The sequence below is a fragment of the Paramormyrops kingsleyae genome, chromosome 8 (assembly GCF_048594095.1).
Source record: "Paramormyrops kingsleyae isolate MSU_618 chromosome 8, PKINGS_0.4, whole genome shotgun sequence".
Classification (NCBI taxonomy): Eukaryota; Metazoa; Chordata; class Actinopteri; order Osteoglossiformes; family Mormyridae; genus Paramormyrops; species Paramormyrops kingsleyae.
In genome coordinates this window covers 20,097,031-20,119,384 of record NC_132804.1, presented here as the reverse complement: position 1 = coordinate 20,119,384, position 22,354 = coordinate 20,097,031, and the positions used below count along the sequence as shown (strand labels likewise).

Sequence of the window (22,354 nt, the reverse complement as noted above, 5' to 3'; positions counted from 1 at the left end):
CAGAAAACAAAGATATTTATAAGGAAAACGTGTCACACACACATTCATTCATTCATTCATTTCCTTGATAGAGTAATCCTAGTCTAGTACATGGCACACAGGACTTGTCCTACGGCGGTCCCGAAGTCCCTTCACACACTGCATGATCACAACCCTGTAATTCTTCTGGGCCACAGTAATCGTTGAATGGCCACGGTTGCTTTTCCCGATTGTCCAGCCAGCGGACACGGATCCTGCTGTAAAGCAGTTACTAAAACTCCCTCCGCATCCCTGTTCGCACCTCCCGTCGACCCCCACGTACGCTGGCCTATGAACTGTCTGCTGATAACAAGCTGGATGGTCCCTCTCCTCTTTAGCCTGGAGGACGCAGCAGCCATGATTTCCAAAAGAATCTGAAATTTTGATTCATCACAGCACAGGACAGTTTTCCTTTTTGCCTCAGTCCATCTTAAAGGAATTCGGGCCCAGAGAAGTTAGTGGTGTTTCTTGATCATGTTTAGGTATGGCTTCTTCCTTGCATGGTAGAGTTTCATCCTGCTTTTGTGGATGCAGTGATGAACTGTGTTCACAGACAGTGGTTTTCGGAAGTGTTCCTGAGCCCATGCAGTGATTTCCACTATAGAATCATGTCTGTTTTTAATGCAGTGCTGCCTGTGGACCTGAAAATCACAGCTATTCAATATTGGTTTTCGGCCTTTTCCCTTGTGTACAGAGATTTCTCTGGATTCTCTGAATCTTTTAATGATATTATGTACTGTAGATAATGGAATTCCCGAATTCTTTGCAATATTATTTTGAAGAACATTATTCTTACATTGTTGCACTATTTGCCCACACAGTCTTTCACAGAGTGGTGAACGTCTCCTCATCTTCACTGCACAGAGACTCTGCTTCTCTGGGAGGCTCTTTTTATACCCAATCATCTTACTGACCTGATCTTGTCCAGTGTTTCGTGGCCCCTGTCCCAACTTTTTTGAAATGTGTTTCTGGCATCAAATTCAAATTGAATTAAACATGGGTTTATATGATTTGCAAATCATTGCATTCCGTTTTATTTACATTTTACACAGCGTCCCAATTTCTTTGGAGACAGGGTGTTACTTTTGTAATTTTATGTAATTGTATCCAGAAGGCAGAAATGCAATATTTTGTGCACAAATTTGTTAGCCTGTTGGTATGTTACCCAAAACTGTAACGGAAAAGTGTGAAAACTACATATTAAACAATCGTTTCATTTCAGAATTTACCGAAAATATAAACAAAAACACAAAACAGAATAAAGGTTAATAAATCCAGGTTTATTACTCTTTTTCTTTATACAATCAAGCTTACAAGGCACACAATTATTTGAATGCATTTTAGTTTAAAATATATTTATTTAAATAGATTTTTTAAACACTGCTGAAATACCATACTGAAGGTTTCGAAAACTCTGCCATATATATATGTCTGTATTTTTACATACTGCAGGTTAAGTAATATATCATGAATGTAATTTGTTTTTCTCATTGCCTTGCTCTTAATAATGGTAATACCTTGATTTAAAATGTGTAACATATAATGGTTTTTAACCATGGGTTCAGTTTACAGCACAATCTGTTGTCTTTTAAAAGATCTTATACACAACAACATCCTGAGATAGCGTTTAATGTGTTGTTTCGTTAGGATTATTACATTTTACTTGCAGAAGGCAGAGCAACAATAACAGGATTGAAAGCATCCTGATTTCTGCATAAATTTAAAACAAGTTCTCCACAAAATAAAATATTTCAGTATTAGTATGCGATATACTATATACAGTATATAAATAAATGATTCATATCAAAGCCTAGTTTCATCATTAATGTGGTATTATCTATTTGTAGATAAGTTACAAAAAGTTAAGAACTGCCATGTAAATGCTTTGAATTCTAAAAATGGTGCTCCGTGTACCCTCACAGGTGATTGGTTAGAAAGCCCTCACAGATGATTGGTTAGAAAGCCCACACAGGTGATTGGTTAGAAAGCCCTCACAGGTGATTGGTTAGAAAGACTTTGAAATTTTCTTACTGCCTCACTTTGAGTGAAGGGGAACAAGGCCCAAATGCATAGTACGATTACAATCAAAATATGACTACAACGATGCAAAAAAAAATTAGCATAGTAATATGTTGCATTATGTGCTCATAGAAAGATGTGAAAATTGTGTCCTATAGACAAGATGGCACATCCCATGCGAGGAGACAGTCCTCTACCCTGGACAGCGCAGGTTTGTCCAGACTTGGCACACTAAACAGACGATACTGTCTGGGGTACACAGGTACTCTGAAACCTGTCATTCAACATCATCTGCAAAAGGCTGATGATAAGCACAGACCGTATGGCACTAAAAACAATGCAGACAAGAAAACTGTTCTTTTTTTTTGGTTGTTATGAGAAAGGTATGAAATTTCACTGGACAGTTATGGGTTTGTGATGTTGCCCCTAAGGCCTCATTGCTCTGTGTGTAAGTGGGACCACTTCCATTGTCGGTGTCCTTTTGCTGAAGAACAGAGGGTTTCGGTTCTCCGTGGCGGCTTGGCTAAACCGCGGTGGGCTTCTCTGCCCCTGAGTTCTCACTGCTAAAGCACTTTGCTGGCTCACATCCGCCTGGCTGCCGTCGTCATGCAAAGAGGCCTAGCCGCCTCACCTTAGCAGACAGAAAGGAGTGCAGGATGAACACAACGGTCTTTGGGCAAGAATGGAGGTCCAGTTGCTGTCAGGGGAAAGACGGGAGAACAAAAAGGCCCATTAATCAATAAAAGTGAAAAATACACCATTTCCATTCTGCAATGCCTTCCTAACTTAATAAAAATCCAAAGCTTTGTCAAGCATGTTACACAATTCGTCTGAATTACAATGAACCATTACAGGATATGGTCTGAAATCCCAGAATTTGTTAGCACTGAGCTATCAGCCACCTCACACCCATCTAAAGTGCCTCAACAAAATACGTGTACAGACCGGTTTACGTAGATCAGTTCTTTTGTAGCATCAAAAAGGATGGAACTAAAGGCCGACTCGTACCTCACTTTTCCACATGCACGATTGGTCCACGCAAGGGTTAGTGAGCTGGATGATGCATGTATAACCTAGATTTTTATGCCCGATGGACATCATGCACCTCAACTGCGCACGCACGAGGGAATAGATTCGGCGTTTCCAGTAGGTGGTCAACAGTAACAAGAAACAGTAGAGGAATAGTTGTTGTTGTTGTTGTAGTTTTGGTGAGTGGAGGGTTGAAGGTACCAGCATATCTCATTTGTCATACTGTCCAGACTTATATAGCGTGGTGTATGGAATTTTCAAAAGCATCTTTATTCTGGCGTTTTGAAATCCTGGCAATATCATTTGCCAGACGGTGAGGTCCCGGCTAATTTTGTCATAAGGATTTCAAAATACCACGGTACACCTATTACCTTAATACCGCCAAGCCATACAACTTTGAAACTGTTCATAAAAAGGTCGCCCATGTCACTACACTCCTTGTATTTCGGTTTGCTGCACATACATCTGCCCTCTTCTGGTCCGGTGGAATATCACTGCTGTGTGCAAGCACCGACCACAAGCATCTGTGTCTATGGACAAATGTAGTATGAACACAAGATTCCATTAGTATGAACGGCCGCGGGGCAAAGGCACGTGCGGAAGAGTGAAGTATGAACGAGGCTTAAGAGTAATATCAGAATTCTGAAGGATTCTGGCTACCGCTGGGTAACATCCATCCATCCACCCATCTTCGTTTATCTGCTTACCAAGGTTATGCTTATTATGATACTGGAGCCTATCCCAAACCCCCCCCCCCCCGTCTTTCGCTGACTTTTAAGAAGCTTTTCCCCCCACTTTTTTCACTTCTGCTGGAGCCAAACGGACAGTAACAGGGCACACTCACGATCTCCGCTTCTGGTCCGCCGAAGTCCAAGACCATCGTGCGCACGTTGTCATCAGAAGACATGCGGAGCTTTTCGAAGGGCCGCTGCAGCAGGACCGTCTTCCTGGAGCCCGGCTCCTCCGTGAAAATGCTGAAGCCCTCCTCAATGTGGATGCCCAAGATGCACTCCTTCCCATTCCAGTTGCAGGCTAAAGGGGGTGGAGCGCGTAGAAAATCTCATAAATCTTAAAAATTCCATTTCAGAATTACCCATGGTGCCCTATGCTTTTCCTTTCGAGGACTCCAACAGGTCTGGAAAATGGAATATTCTTTTATTGCACAAATGAGATTAAAATTGTAGCAACAGATGAATTATCACGTCCAGAGACTCATCATACCAGAGCAGTTAAATACACTGCTTATGTTTTTACATGCTTGCAGACCTGATGCAGAATATTTTTCTTAAATGATGGGGGGATAATTTACCTTTTTTTCAGCAACAGGGGTCTTTAACATGAAGGAAATCAGCAAGCCAGGAATAACGACAGCTTTAGCTTAAAGACTTAAAGACTGTCTGATTTACACAGCAGTAGGGGGCACTATAGGCACAATTTTGCTGTTACTTTGAAAGTCTGACATGACCAGTATATTGGCATATTCTCACTGTTTTTGCACGTTTCCATTGGGTACTACTGTTTCCTTCCACAGTTAAGCTAAATGGTATCTTTAAGTTGCCCGTAGTGTGTGCTCAAAAATACAGTGTCTCTAACTTAGTGTATGACTGTGTTTGAGTGTATGACTGTGTTTGAGTGTGTGACTGTGTTTGAGTGTATGACTGTGTTCGAGTGTGTGACTGTGTTTGAGTGTATGACTGTGTTTGAGTGTGTGACTGTGTTTGAGTGTATGACTGTGTTTGAGTGTGTGACTGTGTTTGAGTGTGTGACTGTGTTTGAGTGTGTGACTGTGTTTGAGTGTATGACTGTGTTTGAGTGTGTGACTGTGTTTGAGTGTATGACTGTGTTTGAGTGTATGCCCTGCAATGGAATGGCATCTGAACTTGGCGGTTCCCCTGCTTTGGACCCTGTGATCCCTGAATAAGCAATCAAGGATGGCTGGATGGCTGGACACATTGTTCATACCAGTAGTAACCTCTTTTATGAGCTCTGCTGCGCTGTGACAGCCGTCCACAAGCATGTGAGTCCAGGTCGACAGCTCTTTGGACGAATCAACCTGAAAAACATGGGTCTCCACCCCTTTTCTAGTCCCACTCCGGAGGACGAAGGTGAGTTCAGGATCCATGATGGTGGAGGTCTTCCCAGGTCCTGAATGCACCAGTCTGAGAGGAGAACGGAGGAAAAAAAGAGATAAGGAGAATGGGAAGGATGACAAAGAAACTCACAGGAACAAGTAACCTTCCTGTCGTTGGAGAGACATCTGATGTCCCTTGGGACTTAAAAAGTATTTAGGTATGTATGTATCTATCCATCCATCCATCCATCCATCCATCAACAATAATAACTGATATCACCGAGGCACGTGGACACAGATGTTACAGCAGGTGTCGGACATGCCCACCTTGTGGTAATGAGGGGGTAGCTCTGATCAGGACTGCAGAGGGACTCTCTGCTGTCAGGCAGGGCATGATAAAGGACCAGGTCTCTCTCCGTCAGCATGGCCAAAACTGACTTCTCTGGGCCCTGTGGCGGCTGGAGCAGAGCATCCCACCAAGAGTTAGTGCCGGCAATCAGCGGTATCGTTTCAGAGATTCCTCCTGGCCAATTAGTCACATCTGTTGGATTAAAGCCACGCTTCTCATTTGATTTATTATAAAACCATTTTAAACCGCGAGTGACTCGTCCCTGCCTCGGCGTCCTGTGTTGTGGTCCACAACATCTGGGCTCTATTCTCATGAAAGAGCTGTGCTCAGATTGCCCCAGGCTCTGTTTATCTGAGTTGATGGTCATTTGTAGACTTTCTTCAGCAGCAGTAATCTGTTCAATGTGACCTAGAGGAACTTTGAATTAAACCGGATTCGATCTGCCAAGGAAACTTTTGAAGCCAACTCAGATGTCCCTATGAAAACATTAAACTTTTCATTCAAAGCCTGAACGAAAGTTCTGAAACCAGAACCTTACTATTGTACCTTATTCGGCATACCTGGATTTCTTCTTTACAATACCTAAAATGTAAATGGTCAAATTCTAAAATTTTAACAGAAATTGCTTTGGCGGAAACAAACTACTTCACCATCTACAGTACTGCAGAATACCACAAATACTGACGTCGGAATAGCAGTTACTGCTAGCGGCACTGATCCATTACCTGCTCAGTGAGCCAGCCGATGTGCTTGACCTCCTGCCCGCCATGCATCCCTCTCAGCTCCTCTATCACCTTCGGAACCAGGCCACTGGCAGCAGACTGAATGGTGTTGTACCACGACTGCGCCATCGCCGCGTCCTTTGCCCGCAAGAACAGAGACGTTCTTCGGTCAGCGGAGATGACCTTGAAGTACCTGAAGGACAGAGGAAGGCTGAGTGGCTGCTCTTCAGTTTTTCCTGTCAGAAATCCTATGCCATGTTTAGGCTGAACCTAAATGGCCAGTTAGAATAAAAGTAATATGCAAAATAATTCCAACCTGATACCAAAAAATAAATAATCAATAATCAATGTGGATGTAATATTAAGGAGCCATTAGCTGTGCACTGAGTGTTTTCAGTTGGGGGAAAATGGTAAAACAGATCTTATTTGTGCCTGTCAGCTTCTCTGCATCTAGTCACCAGTTCATCGAATCAGAGCAGCATTTAATGACCCTTGTAGAAAGAATGCCTTGAATTTTCTCTGCGGTTATGACTGCTAGAGGAGGTTACTTTGATCAATCAAAGAAATGGCATTTTCTTGCTAATAAATGTACTCACACGGTGAACATACTGTAAATTTATGTTAGCAAAGAACATTGAGTGCATTTTCTGTAAATGTTCGTAAAAGCGAGTAACGTGCAAATGTAGAAAATCGAAGTGTGTGTGAAAACTTCTGACTGGCGGTGTATAGCTAGAGGAAAGTGGCCTTTCTCTGACCCTAAAGACTCACTTATCACCAGACTGAAAGCTAACGTTGGTTTGGCCCTTTGGAATGGGAACCCCAAGTAAACACTGGCATCTGTATTTAATCTCCAGCTAACTGCTGACGTGCTGTTGGATAATTACACAAATATGTCTGAAGAAAAGAGGTTAAACCGAAGGTTAATCCACACAAACTATTCCAGTACGTGCCTCTGAAGTGTCTTGCATAATGCCAGGCTAAGCAGATGTACCTGTTTTCAGTGTCAGGCGGACATTGCTTCTTAGTAACCTGACACATTTTCAAGGGAATCTCCCGGGTCAGTTTGGGCTCCGCTGGGGAGTTAGGTGCTCCTTGCTTGTTGGGGGATCCTCCTGGTGTTTCCCAGGGTACAGGCCCCCCAGCATTGACGTTCCTGAAGTACGCCGACATCTCTTTCATGTACTTCACTGGGAGAGACAGATGCAACAGAGGTTTCGTGTCAAGGCCGCAAGTTTTTTGTCTCCTGCCAAGACAGATGAAGCATATAGAGAAAAGCTTTGGCAAGCCTCACACAGATGTTAGTGCTAGTATGTAGAGACAGCAGGACTGATGGATCAGCAGGCTTTACAGGACTTCCTGTGATGCGGCTGTTTGACCAGCAGGTCTCAAGCTAACGTAACAGCAGCCAGTGCTGATTGTTCTTCACAGCACCAGGGCCACTAACAAGTTAAATGTAAAATGACTTTAAATTCTACATTCCACAACTTTTGAAGTGACTGATTTCTTAAATTTAGCATCGCAGGTATTTTGATTCAGACACAATTACTCAAAGTAACCTTTAAACCCTTTTCATGAAATGTCAAATTATTGTTTCTATACAATCGTGAAGTTGCTTAATACAGGGTTTCTGCAGGTTTTCTAAGAGTAAATTTAAGACTTTTTTAAGACCTTTTTAAGACCAAATAAAGAAAATTTAAGGAAAAAAAAAATATCGTAGGGAAATTCATACGAATATATTATAATCATAAGAATTATGATATTATATTATAATCATAAGAATCATAAGAATATACATATTCTTCGGCCTTCCAATCGCACTACATGTCTAAATAGCGCGCTTTAGAAGAAAGGGTTCATCTGCGCATGCTTGTCAAGTTCTTCTTCGGGTTACTGACAGATGAAGCAGCACATAACGCCATCTACCGTTCAATGAATATTGAGCGATCTAAGCCATGTAGCACAGAAATTACGCTTTCGCTTCTCTTTAAAATCAAAACACATGAGGAAACAATCCCTCACAAAAATTTATGCCATGATCATATGAATTTAAGACTTGCTGGTCTGATTTAAGACCTTTTCAAGGCCTTAATTCACGGAAAAGTGATTTAAGACTTTTTAAGACTTTTTTAAGACCCGCGGAAACCCTGTAATATCAAACCATTCCACTTTTCACCAAAATACACAAAAACTAAACTAATAATTTAGTTTTCAACTATGCATAATTTTTTTTCACTATGCATTGGAAAAAAAAATCTATATTTGGCGTATATTAGATAGAACCAATGGGTAGAAAAGGGTTTCAGTGCTCGTCCTGAATGCTGTGAAATAAAATCAGACATTTAGTTGTTTAACTACAGTCACAATCACGAGGGTTATGGCCAGAAGATCATCCAAAGTTTGTAATACTTGGGCACGTCATTAAAAATGCAAAATGAATGGTACTGGAAAGTTTTAAAGTTACTGCGAGAAACACGGGATGACAGGGTCACAAGGACAGCTAACAAGTGAGGGGGTTGGTTCAGTGTACCCAGGCCAAGAGGAGTAGACCTCACAGGTTTTAACATTTATATATTATATTACATTAAATTATATTATATTGTATTGTATTTTTTTATATATTATTCTTGAGCATGGTCTTCTTGAGTTTCTGCACTCTCCCGGCCGGCTCCATAAATATTCCCATCTAATTGTTCACGGCCAACCCGCGAATCACGGAAACCACAGATGTCAAATTTGCAAATCTGGAGGGGCGACTGTATAAGATACTCAGTGTTACAAACTCAGGTAAAGTACCATGTTCTGAGGTACCATGGCAAGATCCAACGTTGGGTTTTAACCAACGGCATTCCAGACTGCAACTCCATGCCCTTAATGTTTAAAGTGTCCAGAGGCAATCTGACTTTAAGCGAAAACTGACATCCCTGTGGAAAAATGCTTCCCCCCCCCATTCCTCCCCATCAACATGCAGTGCATCTACAGGTCTTGCCTTTCTTGGGAGTATTTGGCACCCTGTCTGCTCGGGCCTGTTCAGAGGGCCGAGCCTGCAGTCCAGGCAGCTTGGAGCCATGTATAAATAGAGCAAAGGGACACTTCTCGTGGACAAGTATCGGGTTTCCAGTTGCTAGTGTGCAAAGTGTCCTTCCCACCCCAGACAAGGGGCCTACCACTGGCACAAATAACATCTTCGCTCATGTCCGGACAGCTGCTGTCGTCTCTGGCCACCCCCACCCCCCATGCTAAATCTTAAGCCAGCAAGAGCTCTCTGGATTGGCTGTCCCAGCTCTCTGGATTGGCTGTCCCAGCTCTCTGGATTGGCTCTCTGGATTGGCTGTCCTAGTGCTCTGGATTGGCTGACCCAGCCTAGGTGGCCGTGCAGTCTGACACTTTCTCCCGTCGGTGACCTGTGCCCTTGACCTCTGATATAGCACTGCCTTTAACCCTTATCCTCCAAAACAGTGTGGCTATGTCTTCATTGCTCAACAGGCTGCTCGCTTTTCAAAGTCCAGTCACAGAACTTCTATTATTTATCTTTAATTGACTGTTCCGTGTTACCTATTGATATGTTGCTCATTCCATCCCAAATCACACATTTTACCATGCGAGTTGGTGGCTTAGAATGCTGTCACTGTGATTGGAAGGACGCTGGTTCAAATCCCGGGTTTGGCATGATGCTTTCACTTAACCCCCCCCAATTTGTCTAGGGACTGTCTGATCTGCTTAGTGAAGTACATTGTTTTGGATTAAAGTGTCTACTAAATAAATAAAATGTAAATCTGCCTGTACTCCTTTCTCCTTTCTATGATTCTATGATTCTCAGTCAAAATTTGTTCCCATCTCAGAATGTTGAATAATGAAGCAATATGCAATCTGGGTGTGGACGGGATGGGTGGGGCATGGAAAAATTACTTTTGCTCTTAATATCCAAAAATGAACCTGGCTAAATGACAGCGAATGTAATTCTGAGCCAAAGGAGACTAAACCGATCTGACTCTCTGCAACAGGCGAGTAAAACCATCCTGGGGAGAGAAAAAGAAACATAAGCAGTGAAATGGAAAGTACTACTAAGGCTGAGTCAACATGAGGCAGATTGAGTTTAATAAAACCCAAACGTTACCATGAATGCCACTCTCTCCGGCGGCCTCCAGGCAGAGCTAAAATTAGCAGCTGCCGCTGTGCTGTTATTACTATCTCTTGAACAGCATTTTTAGATGCGGATGTACTGCCTCCCCCCCCCCAGTCTCTCCCAAACATCATGCAAACCCTCCTCTGTGGCCTCACAAAGTCGCCCCAAACAACCTTTTCATTATTATCTTAATGCAAAATGCCCCTGATTCGTCTCAGATGTTTATCTCACCTAGCGGTGCCACTTAATTCGCAGTTGTATATTTCCTGCTGGAGTGTTGCTTGAGAAATCATTTCTCGTTATAAGCAATATCTGGTGAATCTGAATGGAACTTTTTATCATTTAAGGGAGTTAGGTGTGGCTTCTGTCATAAAAACAAAGTAAAAAAAAAAAAAGCTGGATTGTTTTAAATTGCAGGCCTGATACTGAAACCTGAAAGCCTGGGATCAAAACCGGTACACTGTCACAAAAAAAGTACCAAATTGTCCCTCTGCTTGTCACTGGGTCTGGATCCTCAAGGGTCTGCCAACTGTAGGTAATTGTACCTTTCAAGGTACAGAAATGGACTCTGGGGAACATCCCCAAAGTAAAAATTACATTCATGTACCCCCAATAGTATTAAAATGTTCCTTATAGTCCATTTCTTTACCCTAAAAGGTACAATTACCCTTGAAGGTACAGCCCCTGTGACAAGCAAAGGTACAAAGTGGTATTCTTTTTTTTGACAGTGCAACCTGTCTGTTACTGACCCGGTCGTGCGTCTTTGACGCTGGTGGTTCAGGTTGCCCAGTAGAGACCCTTCTCCTGACCCCAGCGTGACGCCTAAAAGTTGCATTGGGTGAATAAGCCAAAAAGCCAGTGGATCGGCCACAGGCTGAGTAGTGGCTCGGTGAGTAGTACTGCAGTCTCACACCTTCAAGGTTGTGGATTTGATCCCTGTTTTTGTTCCAAGTGCTTTCTTGTGATTTTCCTTCAGATGATCTGATTTCCTACCACAGTCCAAAAACATGCAGTTAGGTGAAATGGTGACTGTAAACTAAGCAGACTGTATGACTGCGTGTGTGTGTCCCGTGTGACAGACTGTCATCCTGTCCAGCACGTTACCCTGCCTCGTGCTCCATGCTTCCTGGGACGGGCTCCAGGAAAATGGATGGAAACACAACAGGGATAAGCCCAGACCAGTGTCGTCATTATGTTCTTTATGACCAGAATACAGCAGGGAGATTGTGCTGGGTTTTTAACCCAGATCCCCCCGGTCAGACTTGTGCTGTTAGTGTCGAGACCGTTGTTGAGCAAAAAGCAGAGAGCAGCCCCAGCTGGCAAAGTCAACAGCTAGATCCCTCCCCCTGCCCCTCGTGTCCAAAACGCAGTGGGTCTGCTTGACCGGCTACACAGCACATTTCAATGCTTACTGTCCCACCAGCAAATCACGTTAGCCAGCGAATCGCCCATCTCCCATGCAAGACACTAAATACCTAAAATGCAAAAGGAGGGCACATACACACACACATAGATGCATACACACTCACATGCACACACTCCACCGGGGGCTTTGTTGAGTTATACATCAAACACGGGCTTTATGAAATGAAGACAGAAAAGGATCAGTCTGAATGCTTTGAGGGGCTCCCTAGCTTATGACCTGCGTGCCACATCACGGTAGTCAGGGGTGCTGTTTTCCCATAATTCCACACTGCGAGAGACAAACAGCGTCGCAACAGAAAAACATGTGTGCCCCTGAGAAAGCGACCCAAGCAACAGACGGAGAAGCTCAGCATCTTCGGGTTTTATTAAAAACTGAGGACCACACCCAGTGTTGATGTGTACAGGGTGACTCAGGCTCCTCGACAGGCACCTCCCTGTTACACTGCCAAGCCTCCAATCGACAAGAAACTGTCACAGAATGTACCAAGAGTATTACTTTAAATTTAATCTGGATAAGAAATTGGACTAAACAAAAGCAGAAAATCTGGCATCGGACTAAACAGAATCCGTTTTGTTAATGATCATGTGGAAATGTTTTTAACTCTGCCACAGGATCCATCTTTTCAACTTAATTATATGAAAGCTTTTGCCATATTTATGCAATGAAAAGCCATGGTTTGAGAGTAATGACATCTAATCCAAAGGGGCTTAAATGATTAAATAGTTAACATTCATCAGATACTGCTTGTGATCAAATGATTGCTCAAACACTAGAGAAGGAAAATACGAATTAAGCAGCTTTAGGGCTAGTAAAGAAATATCAAGAGACTATGGGGCATGTTTTACTAGATTGGGATCCAAATATCAGTGAAAAGCCTTTGATAATTTAAAAACTGTAGCGATTATAATAATCTAAAATTAATATATCTAAATTACATTTGTTTCGATAAATGTTATTGATCCCAGGGGACATTCTTGAAATTGAAGATATAAGATAACAAAATACACAAAACCTGAAAAGCTGTGAGTCAGTCTTTACATCATCTGTACATGGTATGGCCAAGCTGTGACTCTGTTACAGGCAGAGTTACGGCTGTATTTATGGAAAAAAAGAAGAAAAGCAGAACTGGGGCTCAGGCCTGGATAAAGTCAAACTGCTGCAGTGCAGGGAACAGCCCAGTTTTTTATAACCTCTGCCTGCCATCTGGGTCCAGCTGACTCACTGGCACCACCGTGAAAAGACAGGGCCCCCCTGCGGGGAGCCAGCGGCCGTCAGACTGCTGATGGGGGGGCTGTCGGGGGGCTGCGCTGCAAGCCTGAGACCTTTGCTTGCTTCCAGTGAGCAGGGCTTCAAAGTGACAAGGAGGGCAGCCTTAGACTGTAACAAGGGAAATGTGCCACTGCCTAAGGAGAGCTGAATATCTGGGAAAGGAGAAGTGAGAGCAGGAGCAAAACTTTGCTGAAAGAAAAACATTTTATTTTTGGTGCTAAAGAATAACAATAACAGGAAATTGCTCAGGGTCGAGCGTGTAAAATAAAATTTGGTTCTATGTGCCACAAATGCTTGGTGCAGCTCCCTAAGGCTGGATTAATATCCACGGCCAAAGTCGCCCAGATACATACGCCCCAGACCCCCCACCCCACACTGGCTGCCCTTTGTCTGCGTTGCTCAGGGGGCCGTTGGCGGGTAGGCCGGCTGGGAAATAGCCGCTCGCCATCACCTGTTGCTGCAGTGACAGCGGCTTGGCTGAAGCTGGCACCCGCCGGTGTGGGAACGAGAGCGGCGGGGGAGGCGAAGGGATACGCATGTGTGTACCGGCTCATAGCCTTTAGCTCAGCGGGTCAGGAGACGAAACGGCATCCCTCCTGCTTCGAACCAGGCAGAGGTGGAAAGTTCGGGTCCAGAAAGCACTAATCCAGACCAAGGTTTTGTTTCAAACAACCAGTTGAGTATAAAGAGTCCTGGTCACAGAGTCCTGAAATGGTTGACTGAAATGACTGCACACATGGTCATATGCTACAGGCAGTTTAGAAACACAGGCCAGAAACACAGGTTAGAAACACAGGTTAGAAACACAGGTTAGCCTAACTGCTAGCTAATCGACCGCAGGAGGAACCTGGGCAAAAAGACACAAAGACTAATTTGTGAGCTGAACTCCCTCAGAACTATTTTTTCCTTGTCATCGTAGCGATGTCTTCTGTATTTTAGTATTTAAGTATTTCAGTTATGTTTTTATAGGCTCTGTTTATTCTGTGTACATATATATATTTGTATATAACGTCGCCTCAGAGAAAAAGCCAGAGAAAATTTTGTTGTTTTAATTACAATGACAAACAATATCTACCGACCTACATGTCTGTCTGTCTGTCTGTCTGTCTGTCTGTCTCTCTGTCTGTCTGCTGACTATCTGTCTAAATTGGGCCACCTGAGGGGAAAGGAGGAACACAGAAAGACTGCAATTACTAACCCTCTAAGGCAGGGGTGTCAGACTCCAGTCCTGGGGGGCCGGAACCCTGCGTATTTTTGGGTTTCCCCTCATTTAACACACCTGATTTAACTCCTTGTGCTAATTACCACACAGCTCTTGAGCTGAATCATTTGTGTGGGACAGGGAAAGAACTAAGCTACACAGGGCTCTGGCCCCCCAGGACTGGAGTTTGACACCCCTGCTCTAAGGTGACCCCCTACAAACCAACATGTATAACAAAATGAAGAGGGCATTGCTGTATTCTCGTGCCTCTAGGATCATGGCTCCAAATCCCATGCCTGGCTCTGTATTATATGGACTTTTCATGCCCTCTTTGGGTTGCTCAGGTTTCCACCAGCAAGTCCAAAGACATGCAGTTGGATGAATCGGTGTCTCTCAGTCACCCGTGATTGTATGTGTGAGTATGTGTCCTGCAACGGGCTTCCATCCCATCCATGTTGCCATCCTTGCTAGGATCAAAGCTAAAGCTGGTATATCCTTCCAACTTGGCCTTATTTGCAAGCCCCATCACTAAACTGTTAATAATAGAGAACATTTAACACTGTACAGTATATGTGACATAGTAAGATGCTAAGGAGTAATTAGCAATGATAAGCAGACCACAGCTTCACAACTTTTCTACCCCAAACCAAAAAAGGAAAACAGAGAAAAGCCCCTTTTCAGGTCAACAAGAACAGAATCAGTACCAGACTTTGTCCTTCCCCTATGCTTCCGCTTGATGACAGAGCACACCGAAATGTGATTGGACCTAACAAAACCATGTGACAACATGGTTGCGACAGGGGGTGTGGCCTAGACCCTTGTATAGATCAGTGCCATGGTGATACTTAAACATCAGTGGACTTTCACCTATAAGTATGATCATTTTATATTAAATCCTACAAGTCATTATGAAAGAAACCAATCCATGCAACTGCAGATGTTGAATCACTATGTGTGGAAGGAGCAAATGTTGAAAAAAAAGAAATAAATTCATGTTAAAGAAATATTCATTACTAAAGTTTCAACTGAGGATATTAACTCTGAAATTAAACACAGGTTATTGTAAGTTCAGCCAATAAAAACTTACATTCAACCAATGTTGTTATACCTTCTAATACAGCACTTTAACCTGATGTTTTATATTCCAGCTGGCTAATGAGGTGCCACATTGTTAAGGTCCTTAGAAGCAGTGGTGGGGGAATGAGGTTTCAAAACCCACAGTAGCAAGGATTATAATGTGATGTAATCAACTGCTTAAATCCCAAAAGACTTGATTGGTTCCTATAATGTTGAAGCTGATTCAACAGTATTTCCAACCAACATAGGGTGACCAGATAATCCATGTCAGGGAGGATACTCTGAGCTTGGACAGGAATTGTAAATTACCATTTCAATTAAAAGGACCTGGATTTCACCTGAGCACGGAGTTCTTGCTGTGTGCTGATTGGTCAGTCTCCTATAATCATGCATGTGTCACTAATGCTAATGTGAAACAGCTGGATGAGTCTTTCAGTCAAGGAAACAAACCAGTCAAAGCACAAGAAGAGCTGAACTATTTAGCCGAGCACAGGAGCCTTTCAGTTTGAAAGTAGTTTGTAAAATCCGAAGTAGCTCAAAGTGTCCTTCCTGACATGATTATCTGGTCACCCTAAACCAACGCCTTTGAAGCTTGGTTTCTCTTATCAACAATTAGTTGTTGCCAACTTATTTTACCACCCAATAAATCGACAAGCAGATGGAGGGAAACACCAATCACCTCTGAGACCTTAAGGAAAAAGACACTGCAGTCTCTGACTGAAGCCAGCTGAGGCCCCATTGCTAAAATGCTGTGATTTACAGTTTCATCAGTCTCCCTCCTGCCTCGGTCTTGCCGGTATAAAGGCTGGGGTTCAAGTTAAAATATTTAGCCTGAGTTGTGCTTCGCCATATATCAAAATATACACTCTCCTTCCTTGTCAAGTCTCTGTCAACCTATCAGCACAGAGACATTAATCAGACAGTGGGCGCCCCCTGCAATCCCAACATTAATTCTTGATCCCTTTCTTTTCCCCACACTCAGTAATTCATGGTGATGGACAGTACAACTCAGGGCAGCTGTGGTGCAGCTATCGTCTGGAGCGACCACTGAGTGTGAAGTATCAATGTTACTCGCTACATTCGTCCAGGCTGTGATTGACAATGTGCAGGTTTGGAAGCGCCCATCAACAGCTGAGGGCTCCTGCCATAGGCTGAAAAGTAACCAATAGGAAGCTGGGTTGAATCAGGCGGCGCCTGACAACAGTTGGTTGCTCTTCCCACCCCAGATTTCAAAGCCTTATCATTCCTCTCTGGCCTGGAGGACAACACACTTCCTTGCTGGTTTCATTTACCAGATCATTTTCAAATGTGCTATGGGAAAGGATAACTTTGAACAATGCCTGAATAACAAATGAGCGGCATAAACCTAATTTTACATTTAAAATGTTTTTTAAAATAGCTAACAGAAAGATAAGGCTAAGCAGATGGATCATGGATGACATGTAAGATAAACTAAAAAGAGTGGTGCTAGCTCTTGATGGTTTAACCAAGAATGATAGTAATGCATAGCTTGGAAATACACACTTAATCTAATTAGACATCTGCTATAAACAAGGAGGGAATTTAACAACCAAGCAAAACAAGCAAAAATAAAATGCTGCCCTACCCTCAGAGACTCACATGACCAGTTGCATAATATAGATTATGTGCTAATTGAGTGCCAGCTCAAAATAAATGACTTCATCCGTCCAGTGTGACTGAAGATGGCCGACACGGAACCGTGATGGCATCCTACAGGTAACAGGCCAACGTCTGCTTAATGCTTTTCCAGTATTTCAGGACAAACTGCCCACCATCATCGGCTTGTATGGAGGGCTCAGTGAGACTCTGGTCAGCAGTGACTGCCGCGGCACGGCAGGGACAAATATAAAGCGAACGAAGTGTCACAGAATGAAGGAAGTGGGTGGCATTTAACAACTGGCAAAACGTTGAGTTTCCTGACATTCCTACAGTGCTGTAAGCACTAGAGGTTGGGGTTCATTGACCTTTGAGTGCTGATGGACAGGTGAGCTGAGCTCAGTGGGTTTTCGACAAGTACTCCACTAAAATAACCCAGATAGCGGAAACGGAATACGTCTCTGTCACACAACATTTAATCAAGGCCACATTTCATTTTAACCAGTGCACCTTGATTACATGTACATAAGTACCACTGAAATTCTTGTCCTGCATGTGAAATCAGTCACAGTCATATCTGCCCAAATATTCTTCTCCTCATACAATCTAATCTGTTCATCTGTTACAGGCTTCCTCGTCCCACATGTTAAAAAACACACGCATTACAAATCTGTCTCATTCTGCAATCTGTTGATGGCACAAAATGTGAAAAAAGCACAGCAGCTACTTATAGTGACATTTAGTGAAGAAGACCGCGTGTCTTTGGCTGTTCATAATGAATGTGCCAAGCAGGTTTTTCATAACAAGTCATTTAAAGTACAAGTAAACAATAAACGCTCCTTGCAGTATTTTTCCCATATTATTTTGAGTTGGATATCCAAGCCTTTAATGTTAACCTTGCAGGCGTTGAGTGTGAGAGCATTAATACCAACCCACAGCTCATGGGGTGGAGTTCAAGGTCTATTTTCTGTTATACTATTTGCAAAGAGAGGTTTCTAAAGAGAGCACGCCATTCCTCTTTTAAACGCTCCACATTTACTGGATACATCAGCTCCCTAGAGGCCTCCTCCAGATGTTAGAAGTACCATTTTATTCATCGCTTACAGTTTTAAGAGGCGTACATGACAACCCTATTTATCTTTTTGGGGAGGCCCACCAGTGCATGCTTTATCAAAATACAGCAGACTGAAAGTTCTATAGAGGAGGAGCCGCGATGTCCCAGGACCACAAGCACACTATACACTTCTTGACTCTGCAGCCTACCTTCCAGGATGACTTCCTTGCCCGTCTTCTTCAGGGCCTGGACGGCCTCGTCATGCGTGACGTCCCGCAGGTCGTTGCCGTTAACAGAGAGGATGGCATCGCCCACGTACAGGGCCTCAGTCTGATCGGCCGCGAGCCCTTTGAAAATCTTGGAGATGAGAATGGGCATCTTGTTCTCCTTCCCTCCTGAAAAGACAACAGTTCCTTTCAAATAAAACCAATGAACGTTCCTAGAGTAACATGATTTTCAGTAATTTAAGGGCTTTAGATTTGGATGTTTGAAGTAAAGTTGTATTATGTAAAGAAAAAGCTCATTTCAAATAGCCAAGACTATCCATCCATCCATGCATCTTCCAACTGTTCATCCTGGTCACGAGGGTCCTGAAGACTGTCCCAGACAGCACAGGACACAAGGCAGGCACACACCCTGGGCAGGATACCAGTCCTTCGCAGTAGCTAAGACTACGATTTTTCTGAGTTCCTTTAAATCAGATTAAACTAGATCAGTACTGTCAATATTTCTATACTAGGGAGGGTTTGCATAGTATTACTCCAAGTTATTAACCTATGTATTGACCTTAGGTCACATTATTGAATATATAAGTAAAAATTATTTATTTGCTGTGTTAAAATGAAATTTGTTTAAATGCTTTGGTTATGTATAGGTACTTGTGCAATGGAATGTTTTTTTCCCCACATATCCCATCTTGCTCTCTTTGGGGTCCCATCTTATGAAGCATGGGTCCGAGTGCAGTCCTGTCGAATATGAGAGTTACAGACTGCGACTGACAGGCATCCTGTCGAATATGAGAGTTACAGACTGCGACTGACAGGCATCCTGTCGAATATGAGAGTTACAGACTGCGACTGACAGGCATCCTGTCGAATATGAGAGTTACAGACTGCGACTGACAGGCATCCTGTCGAATATGAGAGTTACAGACTGCGACTGACAGGCATCCTGTCGAATATGAGAGTTACAGACTGCGACTGACAGGCATCCTGTCGAATATGAGAGTTACAGACTGCGACTGACAGGCATCCTGTCGAATATGAGAGTTACAGACTGCGACTGACAGGCATCCTGTCGAATATGAGAGTTACAGACTGCGACTTTCGAATATGAGAGTTACAGACTGCGACTGACAGGCATCCTGTCGAATATGAGAGTTACAGACTGCGACTGACAGGCATATATGTTGAATATGCACCCTGCCTACGGGTGAACGTTTCACAAGACCACGAGAACACTCCACCCTGACACTCACTGGATAAACTGCTTTATTTATCACGTCACTTAACAGGAAATATTACATGGAAATTTTCTGACAGTCAGTGCCAACTACCAGGGAGTGATGATGGTGATTATTATTTTAAGTAGCGTTATTTTTCAATGGTGGCTGTAGTAATCCATAATCAAAACAGTTGGTACCAATGGCACCTCAGAATCTGGACTCTGAATGGCAACATCTGTTAACTGTGTTACAAATTACTGAATGTTTTCTAAATTGAAAGGTGACCCCTTTCATCTTATGACCTCTGCCTACATATCTTCCTCTATCTCTTCCCTGACTGATACCAAGAGGAGATGACACACTCTGCATGCCAGGGTGATCACCCCAAAAATAAACATGACGAGGTTGGTCTTCTCCCATGAAACTGTGTGTGGAGATGGTCAGCACCCAAAGGATTCTAGGAGCAGCATGTCAGCTGTCCACATAAGGCAGCCAGCTGACGGCCTGATCTTCCCATTCACACCTAAGATACAGTTAATACTTAACTACTGTAAACTAAATTTACTGCATCCTGCTTTGAGTGTACCTGTTTACATATGTCCCACTATTCTAATATATAATAATAATGAATATATAATAAACTAATACATAATGAAATAATGAAAATAATCTCGCTGAAACCTAAACCTTAAACAAACATAATCCAGCTCGGCCGAAATGAAACGCAACAAAACTCCTGCAATTTAATGTTTTAATGATGTGATTTAAAGGTTTTGATTATAATTATACTGTACGTGTTTAAATGTAAATATGGCGTTTATTAATACTATGTTGTCTCTGTAATACGTCCGTTTTTTCTTGATTGCCAAACAGAAATTATTTTGATGATGGAGGAGAACACTGGCACTACGGCGGAGCGGTTTCGGCAGTTCGGGTGTAACGCGCGCTTCCTCCGGCTATGTGAGGAATGCAGCGCACACGGCAATCGGGACGATCATCGTAATATCGCCTCAACAAACTCTATGATAATACTTTTGCTTTGCCAAAAGTATTATCATAAAGCTCCAGACTGTGATCCAGAGGACACACAGAAAGAATGCAGATGTGGAGATCTGGGTGGGCGCAAATTCCAGCCGCCCCCATTCAGCCAGATAATACAAAAGGGGAAAACAGCAAAGCCATTTCCAGTACGCGTAGTTTTGTCTCAAGTTCTCCAGCTTCTTATTATGCAATTCAGTTCAAGGATGCAAATATTTATGCTCCATATCAAATGTCCCGTATAAAGATTATTATCACTATTCTAAGTTGTGTCTTCCGTCGTATGCACATGTGGGCAAGTTTGTCGCACTTAAAGTGGGCCTAGAGGAGCTTATAGCTATAACTTGATCAGACTGTCAATAACATTATTAAAAGATGCATCTTTCCAAATAACCTTTTTATTGCGGTTCATTGGTTAACGGTAAGCCTCTAAGTATTTAATGACAGCACGGCAAACCCTCTATACATAGCCTACTTTTTCCACTTATTCAAGGCATTCTGTTGTACCAAAAGCGATCGAATCGAAGCTTTTTCCCCCTGCGAATACTGACAGAATCGCTTTACGTGATTTTGGCTCTTTCGTTTCCAGCATTTACTTGTACCGCAGACATGAGGAACTACTCTGAATATGGCAGCAGCTGAAAAAGTTGCGATTAAACTTGTTGCAGACAGAAGCTATAAAAACTATTTTGTGTCAAGTGTTACGCACAGCCCTGAACGTGTTTTTGTTACAAAAAGATTGACAGAAGCATTTTAACGAAATTACGAATACCTGCGAAGGTCTTTCTGCATTAATCCATTTATTTGGAGAAAATAAAACTGTTGGCCGCGGACTAGGAAGGTTATGGGACGGGACGCAGAACCGCGCAGTAGCGCGTTAAACTCGTAACTTTTGTCGTAAATTGGATTTTTTTAAAAGTTATAATGTACCTTTAATGCTGATTCCCAGTCCTCCCACATCCTGCTTGACGACCCGCACGGTGCGCTTGACGTTCGTGATCGTTTCGGGGACAGGGGGATTGGAGCAGATGTTGGACGGATCTCCGTTCACTGCACCGGCCGGGCTGGTGCTCGGGGCGGCAGGCTCGACGGCTGTGTCCCCGGGACCCACAGTCAGCGCTTCTTCAGTCAGGCAGGCTAACACTCGCACCCAGCGCTCGGCAGAAACCCGGAGCTCAAGTAGCCCAGTCTTCTGCGCCTTCATGCCGGCGGCCATGTTCCGCACATTCCTGGAATAACTGTAGACGGGGTCGCAGCTCCGCGAAGGGATGGGACGCGAAAGGGAGGCCAGGAGACTCCCTCTTTCTCGCTCTGTGCGTGTTGCTCGTCAGTACCCACCTTCTCCACCCTCTCTCTCACTACGTCGCATTAAAATCCTTTTCCAGTGCTGTTCTGATAATTAACCCGCTTTCTGGGAAATCACTAAGTAGTGTAACTTTAGTGTATTTCTTATTTTCCCCTCAGCCAATTACTGTCCGACCCCGTGTCAGATTGACAATGACAAATGGGAAAGTGTTAAATTTATCTAACTATAAATTTTCTAAATATATATAATGGGAGAAACCTTGCGGGCGAGATGATTACTTATTTGTGAGTGGGGTGTTGGAGAGAGTCTGCTACTTCATGAGAACCTGCCTGGTTCTCTGTCTTGCTATACTCGAGATGATGGGTGTGACTCGTTTGGAGGGACATTAATATAGTTGCGCTTGAAAGCCATCCGAAGTGTGAAGGAGCGGAAATTCCTAGGAGGTGAGGAATAACCTGAGAACAGGCTCTAAAGGGAAAAGACCTTGCTCCCAGTCAAGCAAGCTTTAAATGTGACTTTGCTGGGCATGACGCTGAGCAGCAGGTGGAAAAGCTCGATGTGGGTATATAAGTCTCTGGGATTCCTTTCCTC

The 22,354-nt window shown here is 43.3% G+C and overlaps 1 protein-coding gene across 1 annotated transcript; it reads right to left on the bottom strand.

The window, feature by feature from the left end:
* Nucleotides 1–1,277: 1,277 nt before the first annotated feature.
* On the bottom strand, nucleotides 1,278–22,078 carry snta1 (syntrophin, alpha 1). Its single transcript, XM_023836360.2, has 8 exons — nucleotides 21,388–22,078; nucleotides 18,185–18,370; nucleotides 7,200–7,395; nucleotides 6,212–6,401; nucleotides 5,465–5,595; nucleotides 5,029–5,225; nucleotides 3,911–4,098; nucleotides 1,278–2,734 (listed from the first exon to the last, which is right to left on the bottom strand). Exons 1-8 carry the CDS (start codon nucleotides 21,671–21,673, stop codon nucleotides 2,642–2,644), a joined length of 1,467 nt encoding a protein of 488 aa, XP_023692128.1. The 5' UTR covers nucleotides 21,674–22,078; the 3' UTR covers nucleotides 1,278–2,641.
* Nucleotides 22,079–22,354: the final 276 nt, after the last annotated feature.

Excerpts from the sequence above, each read along its gene's own strand:
- snta1 (XM_023836360.2), bottom strand. The coding sequence starts at position 21,673 with ATGGCCGCCGGCATGAAGGCGCAGAAGACTGGGCTACTTGAGCTCCGG. Across the intron at positions 7,396-18,184 it reads CAAGGAAGTCATCCTGGAAG|TGAAGTACATGAAAGAGATG; the intron begins GTAGGCTGCAGA and ends TGTCTCTCCCAG. Across the intron at positions 5,226-5,464 it reads TACCCCCTCATTACCACAAG|ACTGGTGCATTCAGGACCTG; the intron begins GTGGGCATGTCC and ends TTCTCCTCTCAG.